The sequence below is a fragment of the Aegilops tauschii genome, chromosome 5 (genome assembly GCF_002575655.3).
Source record: "Aegilops tauschii subsp. strangulata cultivar AL8/78 chromosome 5, Aet v6.0, whole genome shotgun sequence".
NCBI classification, from domain to species: domain Eukaryota; kingdom Viridiplantae; phylum Streptophyta; class Magnoliopsida; order Poales; family Poaceae; genus Aegilops; species Aegilops tauschii.
The window spans coordinates 75,624,057-75,634,614 of NC_053039.3; the positions used below are offsets into that span (position 1 = coordinate 75,624,057).

General features: G+C 43.4%; 1 protein-coding gene across 2 annotated transcripts; it reads right to left on the reverse strand.

The window, feature by feature from the left end:
- Nucleotides 1-8,833, reverse strand: LOC109775914 (TNF receptor-associated factor homolog 1a). Of its 2 annotated transcripts, none has more exons than XM_020334614.4 (13): nt 8,594-8,833; nt 7,521-7,736; nt 5,045-5,156; nt 4,736-4,824; nt 4,576-4,644; nt 4,361-4,490; nt 4,049-4,207; nt 3,565-3,928; nt 3,135-3,247; nt 2,640-2,787; nt 1,980-2,419; nt 1,787-1,910; nt 1-1,674 (listed from the first exon to the last, which is right to left on the reverse strand). In XM_020334614.4, exons 2-13 carry the CDS (start codon nt 7,699-7,701, stop codon nt 235-237), a joined length of 3,369 nt encoding a protein of 1,122 aa, XP_020190203.1. In that variant the 5' UTR covers nt 7,702-7,736; nt 8,594-8,833; the 3' UTR covers nt 1-234. The 2 variants fall into 2 exon arrangements, with proteins under 2 accessions (XP_020190203.1, XP_020190202.1); XM_020334613.4 differs by having other exon boundaries at nt 7,518-7,736; nt 8,594-8,830.
- Between the last annotated feature and the right edge of the window lie 1,725 nt (nt 8,834-10,558).

The following is a 10,558-nucleotide window of genomic DNA, read 5'->3' on the forward strand; positions in this document are numbered from 1 at the left end:
TATATGTAACTATGTATGCATGTAATTGATTTGATATTCTTTACCAGGCACAGGGCAAAACTGACTGAAATATATCAAGCAAAGAAACATAGCTATTAAGGAAATGAGAAGCATTTCTTTAAAAGACCACTACCTCTATGGAAGGATTACAATTACACTCGGCTCAAAAGCAAACAGCATGGACTACAACAACGCATTATTACGGTTGCAATCATTATTCATCTCTGAAAGGGCTTAATGCCCATTCCCAGGGTGATAGGATGGGTAGCGGCTTGCTGCGTTCGCTGAGGTCGTCTGGTAATCCCTCGACTGATAGGGGTAGGCATTGATGTCTGCCCCGAAGTTCGGCATGGAGTTGTCGGCGCGGCTGTATGGCCACTGGCCCATCACCATATCATCAAATTGACTGTTTGAGTATGAGGGGAGATCAAACTGTGAATAACTCCTGTCCCTAAGCCCTTGAGGGCCACCGTTCAGATCACTGTAGTACGGTGCAAGCTCCTCATCATAGTATTGCTCCGACTGATCAAACAGGTACTGATCATTAAACATGCCATAATCAGGTGTGCTGGCGTTATTGGGAACGTTATTCGGCATAGAGAACTGCCGAACAAACCCCGGCTGTAGAACCTTTCTTCTGTCGCCGAGCTCCTCGTCCAGCAAGTCGTTGATGATGTCTAGGTGCGGAAACTCGTCGCCGACCAGGCCTTGCGGTTGGTATGGAGTGAATCTGGTCGAAATTTCAGACAACAGCTGCTTGCTTCTTGGTCTTCCATTCAAATTGAGCTTATCAGACTCATTGCCCACACTTGAATTCAGTAGACCATGATCATTGCTGCTGCTCCTGCTGCAGCTTGCCTGCTGTGAGCTCTCTTCTCTCCACTGGTACTGATTGAGTGACTCAGGCTTCACCGTTCCAAACGTAAATCCAGGTTCCAATGATGACTTTTCTGTCCTAGCAGAGTTATCTGGTGACAGAATGGAAGCCGATGATGCAAACATTGATTGTGAGTGTGAAACTCCTTGCGCTGAGGAACTAGTCTGATGAGTGAGACTGCTTGCTCCAACAGAAGTTTTCTCCATCATGGCATTACGGTATGACCGGGGAATGTAGCTAGGAGCACTGGCAGAGGGCTCATTGCCCAACCGTCCAACTGCACTCCTCGAACGAGAAAGAACTGGTGCAGTCTGAACTGTTGAAACAGCAGGTGCCACTTGTTTTGCTGCAGGGACTTGCGGGGCACTCAAGGGCCTTGAAGCTGTAATGACCTTGGTTGCACTAGAGCTATTTACTAGAGAAGTTGGCTTCTGAGATTCAGATTTGGTGGGCACAGGTACCTGCAGAGGTCGACTTGCAACTGGAACTGACCTCTCATTATGAGTTGGAGGAACAGACGGAGGTCCTTTATTTGGAACTAGCTGAACAGTTGGGGCGGAAGCCACACCCGTTCTGGTAGTGGTAGTACTAGCTGCAGCAGCTGAAACTTCGGTTGCACGGGAACTCAGATTGTTGGTACTTTCTAGTGAAGATTTTGGCTGCTGGGAGAAGATAGGTTGCTTCTTAACAGGGCTCACAGAAGGAATGGAAGACTCCGTCATTCTTAACTTGGAGGGGCTCGTAACATCAACATGCCGCTGTGCATTTTGCTTCTTCTGTGACACAACTTTGTCATCCTGAAATGAGTTGATTTGGATTCTTATTCAGCCAAGCAGAACACTTGAGAAAATTGAGAAAAAAAAATAGCAAGAATGAACTAAATGAAAAGGCTGCTGGGCAGGTACATACCCCAGCTTCAAGTCTCATGTCCTTTGAGTTGCTAGATCCATAACTGCCATTGTGTGCTGGATTTGATCCACCATGTGCATGCCCTGTTCGCAAATCAGTATCCTTATTCCTCCGGTTGTTCCCCCTGAATCACAAAATAGAGCACGGTAAATACCAAATGATAAAAATGAGAAGTAATAAAATAGAATTATACCTATTGGATGAGGATTTGACATTTGTCCACGCACCACCTGCATTTGACCCATTCAAGATAACTGAAGGAACCGAGTCAGATGAACAAGTAGACGAGCTATCATCAACAAATGAAGCCCTCTTTCCTGATTGCTCATTTTGCACATCACCAACTTCAGGAACAATGCCTCGAGTTTCTGAAGCATCTGTTTCCCAATTAACAGGACTGGATTCACGGTCTTCAAGATCAACATTAAGCACCTCAGAATTATCATCTCTGTTATCAGAGATATCAGATGCTTCGTCGGGATTGTCAGGATTTGAGGTCACTTCTTCAGCTTGACTTGACAAATCATCAGGGTTTCTATCATCTGATGGACTGCCCTCTAGAGCTACTTCCTTCATGTCAACCCTTTCATTTTTTCCTTTATTATTTTTCCGGTTGTTTTTCTTTTGTTTGGCCTGAGCGAGAGAAATTAAACATTATCAAAGATTTCCTCAACTAATAAAAAAGGACAGGCACATCAGAATAGATTAGATGCCAACGCTGCAATCTCCTACTGCACCATCAAAATAGATTCCGGCAAGAACATGGCAAAAACTAGAAACCATTTGGCAAGGTGGATAAAATCTATAATGACAAAATAAGATGACATGGTTGCACTAGCTGAAGAAACCAAACCTGCTTTTTCCTGATACGTTTTTCCTTCTCAGCAGCACTACGCTTTGCCTTAAGTTCGATTTCTGCAAGCCCAGCAGCTTCTTCTTCACGGATGAGCTCTTCTTGGCGCTTCAAAGCAACGGCCTCTTGGTATGCCACTTCAATTCGACTGATTCAAGACTTATAAGTAACATGTGCATGCAGACCATAATTGACTCAAGACTTGTAAGATGTATGAATTTCATCATGGGACACCTTGTTTCCCAAGAAAAATAATATGGAAACAGGTTTATCTAATATCTAATAAGTAATAATGTCTGGTGTATGCTTGCCACAACTGGTAAAACTAGAACCAGGATAATCACCCACTAAAGTACCAAAGTAACAGAAAAAAAAAAGTCAAGTCTAGCATCAAATGCTGGCAATTGATATTTCAAGTTGCTGACTCTTGTTCCACAATTGTGGAGCAAAATACGAATCCTAGAGGGCCATGTTAAACTGCAGAAAACTTCTCACCTGAATATATGAGCCAAGGCAAAAAATTCTAGTGTCTTCCAGCCAAGCTCTATAAGTCGTCTGTCATCGCGCTCAATAGAGTCTTTGTTGAAGTCATCACCCGAGCTGCTTTCCTATAATCACAGAATTGGCTAGGACTTCTTACATACAGTATAACAAGAACTCATCGAGACACAAGTCTTAATAAGAACCTTCTTTTGCTAGTTTAGCTCATCCTGGCACAAGTTAATGACTCTTGGATCCTACCTCAAAACAGTATTGTTTAGGAAAGCTTAGTTTGTTGAACACAACCTCAAAATTAGGCATCTAATGGTTATAAAATGGATGGTATGAAAAAGGTGCTCCAAATTAAGACGTTGAAGATGAAATGAAAATATCTGTAGTCAATACCCAATGACCTGTAAAGCTGGTAAAATAGAAGAATTCATACCTTTGTGCGGTTCTGTGAAGCTTTTTCATCCTTGGTAGGCAATTGTTGGTGTGGCAGTGTGTCTAATGTAGCTCTTTCAAGCAAAATTAACACATCATCTGCCAAGACAAACATATCCTGCTCAACAAGCACCATAGAAGTGCTTCGAGCATCTGTCTCTGTTAATTTGGACAACCCCACTTGGTTCTTGCTCTTATATTCCAGAGCCTTCAGTCCGGTATACAGCGAGTCCATTACTAAGGTTGATGTAACTTCCTTTTCTATGAAAAAATGTTTCACTAGAACTTTCAATATGGTGTCAGTCTTTTCCCTTGTCATGTTCCGCCGCATACTTGGATCCATGCCTAGCCAGAATGCATTGAAACTGCAACCCACCAATTAAACATTTTAATAATGGAATGGCACAACACAAACAAATCTTGTATTAATATTTATCTAACACAGCTTGGTTACACAGTAGCCAAAAAATATATCTTTATCTAACCTGGACCATCTCAGTCTATCCTCAATTAACCTGCAAAGCTTGCTTCTTCTTTCATCAATAAATCGCCGGCAAATTTGTTCCACATTTGATAAATACACCCTAACTAGTTCCCTTCGGTACTGGCCATCAAGGCAACGAAATGGGCGGTCTGCCTTCTCCCTCAAATATCACAATGCAGAAGCAGACATGGTTATGCAAAGTAAACATATACTCTCAATTCCAAAAATAACTGATGCCACACCAAAGTCCAGCCCTAGGCGGTGTAACCCACAGTGGGAAAATGGATGCCAAATAACTACAGAAAACAGATACCTAATAACTTGAACTTGAGCTTTGATGGTAAGAACATCCTCAATGACAAAGCCATCATGTAATTTTGATAGCTCCATAAATTTTTTCCAACCCCAGTCATGCTCTTTCTTCCAAAATCGGTGCAGCGTATCTGAAATGCCACTTTCTTTAAACTTCATGTGCAAAGGTCAACCAAAACTACTAGCCAAGCAAAAATAGTGGTATACCAAACTCACCAGAATACTTAGATTTCTTAGGATCTCTATTAATTACAGCTATTGTAAACTGCGCAAAGTGGCTCCATCCTAAAATAAAAGCAAACAATAATAATATTCAAGATAAGGTAGTGCCATCAAGAAGTGTGTTTGTTGGTAATACATGGAACATTTCGTTTACCTGGGAGTAGTTTATCATGGTTCGCAACACAAAGAAAGAGTGACAAGTGATTGCAAACATCACATCCTTGTGGATAAATCAAAATGTACCTGAAAGTCAACCAGTAGATATCAACGCGTGATGTGCAGAACAAAAACTTGAAAACACATATCTAACTCAAACATGATACTTATTGACATTTGAAAGTTAGCAGGCTACATATCAGATCACAAAGCAGATAAAAATAGAGAAAAGATTGGCAAAATATATATGGATACAATGTCCAAGTTATATGCGTAGCTCCCTCTTGGTACCCTATGAATATCATACCATTTATAACCGCCAACATCAAAGGAGTTACTCCGTAGCTCCCTCTTGTTGATTTGCGAAAAATTATCAATCCTCCATGTAAACTTTCCATAAAGTTCAGGAGGCCTTGGCCCTATTAGAAGAAAATAAAAGCAACAGGTTAAATAATTGTCGATGCTAAATACTTAAGAAATTATACAAGGATTGGAACTAAATCAACCTATCAGAACATCCAAGTTCAACTTCTATCATAGTATAGCCAGACTAGTCAGTGAACCACCTAGGTTACTAGTCAAACTGGGAGTTCTACAAAATTATCGTAACAATCATTTTGTTGATTTTCAACTCAATAAACAAGGAAAGATGAAACAAGGCAATATAAAACAAACTTATCAGTTCCGTGCCATTCCAGCCGTAACAGTTAGACCATTCCGTTTCGCGACCAGAATGGAATGTAGACGTTGCCATCCCATACCACTCCAAATTCACAGCATTGTGCCCAACCAGTTCTGGTGCTGCTAGTGTTTTGCCCTGTGATTCTAGGGCGTTGCTATCTCACGCGCGCTCGTTGAGACGCTCGGTTTCCGACAAAGTAAACTTTCCTGTTTAAGCAAATGAGCGTGAGGTGGAAATGGAAAGACAGGTTGGGCCCCACCCGTTAAATTCAGCGGGGGAGAGATTATGGAAAGGCAAGCTGGGGCCCACTGGTGGAATTCACGGAAGGGGGTAGAGGATACGCACACATGCATGCATGCCCGCGTCCGATATGGACAGCTTTTGTCCCTAGCCGCGTGTAGAGATTGCGCGCTGCAACACGCGGCCGTGAAAGTGTGTTTTCAGTGATTCTATTATAAAGGCACCAGCCCCATCACATCTCACTCTCCTTGTTGAGGTGGTAATAACACGAAGCATCGAGTGTGAAGTTTTGCTATTCTTGCAGGCATGGGCCATTGGGCCGGCCACTAGCTAGACGTTGTACACAATGCTAGGCCAGGCCACCACTAGGCACTAACCCCTATCGTACCCTTTTTTACTCTTTCTTTGATAATATGATTATATGAGCCTTATTTTTGTGTATATAAGATTAGATGCTTGTAAACTGCAGGACTATAAATCCTAGAAAAGAACACTGTAATGCTCCAATGCCGAATCATTCTGTTCCGAAAATCAAAACAGAATGGTTACCAGAAACGAATTAAAAGGATTAGTAAGTATGATAAATAAAACCCTTGGGTGGCATTTGACACTAAAAAAACACTATGGCATGTGATGGAGCATATTGAAACAAGATAATACATACCCAGGCCTGATTCTAGTTCTCTTTTTTGGTTCAAACAGTTATGAGCGGTCAGGTTTTAGAGGTAATGTAGAACTTAGCAATAGCTACTGGGAAACATGTATTTGATCCCAATTGCATTCACACATGATAGAAACCCTAAGAGATTGTGATATACATCATTAAAAAAGTAAATATTCTTGAACATGCCGAAACTATTTTGCTAGTACGACAAACCGTATATATTCAGTATTCCATTATTACTTTTGCCATTTCCAAAAATAAATTGATAAATATATGACTTAGTTTCAACCTCAAGGTTCGGCGAAGTACTATTGGGCTTCCTTCCAATAAATAACTCTAGAACCTCAAGAATTTGAAGCTAAGGAATGCTTCAGCTAATGTATCGTGGTACACATCTCAACAATCCCACTGTAATTTGAATGAAATTTCAACTGGCATTCTGATGTGAGTTATTTTATGAATGATATTGCATGTCTCATGGGCAAATAATGCATCACTAAAGTCTGTAGATTTCAGTCACCTTATAGCACAAAAACTGACACTATAACTAATACTCCCTCTGTCCGGAAATACTTGTCGGCGAAATGGATACAAATGGATGTATCTAGAACTAAAATACATCTAGATACATCCATTCCTTGGACAAGTACTTCCGAACGGAGGGAGTATAAGATATCTACAAGGTGATCAGCACTAGAATCATGTAACACTTGGCATAAACTGTGGACTCCTCAAGCTTGCATGTCATAAACTTGCCATAGCATAATTAGTTAACTACATGCAACGACTCATAAGCCTATGTTTTAAAATTAACATGAAACTATTTGTTACTGCTTCAAACTCATGAATCCTGATCCACAGAAGCACAAAACATAACTGGTTCAATCAGAACAGAAGAACGTACATGCCCAACTTTGCACAGGATAGTTGTCCTAAACCAACCAAAGATAAATAAAACTCTATCATCCATTATAGTGCATGGAGCCATGGGCAGTGATTCAGGAGTTCTACATGTATTATGTAGCACCACAACATAATCAAATGTTCCACTTTTATAGAGACAACGCTTTCATGAGGACTAAATAGGTCACGGGCAAGATGGTAAAACTGGAAAATGATATATTAAAATAACTATGTCTGAATGAAGCAGTAACAGGTAATATGAACAAATGCAAGGTAAAGTGAACAACACACCACAATCATCATCTTCAGTGTCCGAATAAGCTGGTGAAGTGGATGGTGTTCCATTCTCAACTTGCTCGCTTGACCTCCACTCAGCTAAAGATTCCCCAGAATGGCTTTGTTGATCACTTGGCAAGTCCTCGGTTGACGAGGATCTACCATCCCCTGTATAATCTTCGACCAAAGTGCCAGCCATTAACCTATCCAGTATGGGGCTCGCCTTTTTCCTTCCTACAACAATGAATTAAGACCATATAGTCATCAAACCTCAGCATCAATATCAAAAGGAAGATAAATAGGACAAACCTAAAACTCTAGCACCCGAAGACACCAAAAGCGGAAACAGCTAGGGTTTCACTAGTCCGTAAGCAAAACCTATATCTATCGGCGTCACATCTCGTAACAAGCAGTTGCAAATAAGTCATGTATACAAAGCTGGCATTGCACAGGACGCAATGTGATCGGAGATGAGGGTAACGCCAGAGCACAAGCCAATCCAACAAGAACTAGTTCCTGTCGCGAGGCATAAAATACTCCACCCATAGATTCCAGAGGACACCATGGTCAGTCTACGAACCATCAACGAACTGAATCTTGAGGCCGCAGAGACAAACTTAAGCAGCATTAAATCATCTACCCCGAGGCTAATTATATTATCGCTATCGCCCTACACGCCTGCCCCTGCAACAGCTAATAAGGAAAACAAAAAGTCACTGCGCACGCCCACAAGGAGCTGGCGCACGAGACCATCAGCTAAGCTAAACCCAGGCGCCCGTCGCCACCCAACCTAACCTAACCTAAGCAATCCAAGGACGCGCCCCCGCGCGGAACCCAACGCAATCTCCCCGGGGCACGAACTGGGAGAGAGACCACGAACGCACGCACGCACGCGCGCAGATTAGATCGGGGCCCGCGAGCGCGGCAATGCTCACCTCGCCTAGGAACCTAGAAAACAAAATCTATCTCCTCCGATTTCGACCCTTCCCCCCGCGTAGTCCGGATCTGACCTCCCCTCCGTCCCTCGCCTCAGACCGGTGCCGTTCGGCGTGCGTGCGTCGGAGGAGGCATGCCCGGGGATCGAGAGTTACCTGCACGTCGCTGTCGTCGACGTCGGGGGCGGCGGCGATGGCAGCTGCTTCGTCGAGGAGGAGATAGGGAGGGGCGGGGTGGGGTGGGGGGAGAGACGGAGGGGAAGGGAGCAGCGGGGTGTGCGTGCGCCCTAGTCGAGTCGAGTAACGAAATCGGATCGGGTTTAGCGAGGGAGGGAGGCTGCCTAAGCTAGGCTTAGGCTCAGGCTCCGGCTCAGGATTACCAATAAATGATTTGTTGGGTATTTCCGGATGGGGGTGGGTATATATAGCGTGGCCGCGCGTCAACATTAATTTTACTTTTTTATGAGCCAGCCAGTCGTATTTGGAAGCATTATATTGCTTACCGCATAATATTGCGTCTCACTCGGGAGCGTTTCGGTTAGGGCACATAGCTCCACGAGATGTCAATGGCGTTTTACCGATCGATAGTTGGTGCTCGGAGGGATCCACCTCTTGGTGCTGTATCGTCCGTCCGTCCCTGCCGTGCTCTAACTTCTACCGTCACCTTTCTCTACCCTATATTTATTGTCTTTTTTTCTCCGTGGTCGATGTATTTTGTATCGTTTGTTATTGTTGTCATTGCTTTTCCTATGACTTTAATGTTGTGTTTGCTTCGAAACAAAGTAAAAAAAATATATGCTCAAAAAATGGAATGAAAAGTTATGGTTTCATTCCATTAGAATGGGTCGTGGCTATGGTGGCCGTGGCTATGGCGCGACCATGGCGTCGACGGCGCTCGCGTGAGGTGAGTGGCCGAGACAGAGAGGGGGGAGAGCGGGGTGGACCTGGGAGGCGAGACAGGTGAGTGGAGGTAGGTGAGGAGGAGGTCGAGGCGTCGAGGGGAGGGGTCGACCTTATCCTCTCCGGGGAGTCGCCGTCGAGGCGGTCCGGCGGGGCTCGCCCCTGTTGCGACCCCGGTCGGGGGAACAGGGGGAGGAGGCGACCCGGGGAGGGGCTGGGCCGGACCAGCTGGAATGGGCCGAGGCTCGGGCCAGGCACTGTGCACTTGGCCCAATGCACAGTGGCCTGTGCTCTTTCTCTTTCTTTTTTTTAACTTTTGCTTTCTTTTTTTTTTTAACAACTTTCTGTTATAGCTATTTTAGGCCATTTAGGTACTTTGCAAAAAAGTTGGTTCACCACCAATATTACCAGAAGAATATTTTCCACACGATGAACATTTTTGTTTTCATGTTTGAGAAATTTTGAATTTCACTTAGCATTTGAATTTGCATAAAAAGGGGAAGTTGAAAGAAACATAAGATACTAATGATCAGACACATGTTTAGCAAAAAGGTTAACTTAACCCCAGGGGTTACTGTAGCATCATTACACCGGGGTGTTACAATCCACCTCATGGTTCACTCATCCATTTGGCATCACTCAATTCTTTAACCTATATCGTCTTCTTTCTCTGTATTCGCCGTACCTTCACATCGTTTACAATTGTTGTCCTTACTTCTCATATGACCTTAGAGGCATCCACCTCATGGTTCTCTCTTACATACATCGCATGTCCTTCCCTAACCTCTATCATCTTTTATCTATGTATTCAACGTACCTTCGTGCCGCCACCACAATCGTCCTCGTTCTCTCATTGGCCTTGCCTCGACCGACTCAACATCCACTACCATCACCTCGTAGAATCGTCCATTATCGCTGTTGGGCTACAACCATCTTTATATGAACATACATCCAGGGGGACACATCGAAGCAATCAACCGCAAGCCATTGCACAACCTATTGTTGGAAATATGCCCTAGAGGCAATAATAAAATGGTTATTATTATATTTCCTTGTTCATGATAATTGTCTATTGTTCATGCTTTAATTGTGTTATCCGGAAATCGTAATACATATGTGAATACATAGACCGTAACATGTCCCTAGTGAGCCTCTAGTTGACTAGCTCGTTGATCAATAGACGGTTACGGTTTCCTGACCATGGACATTGGATGTCATTGA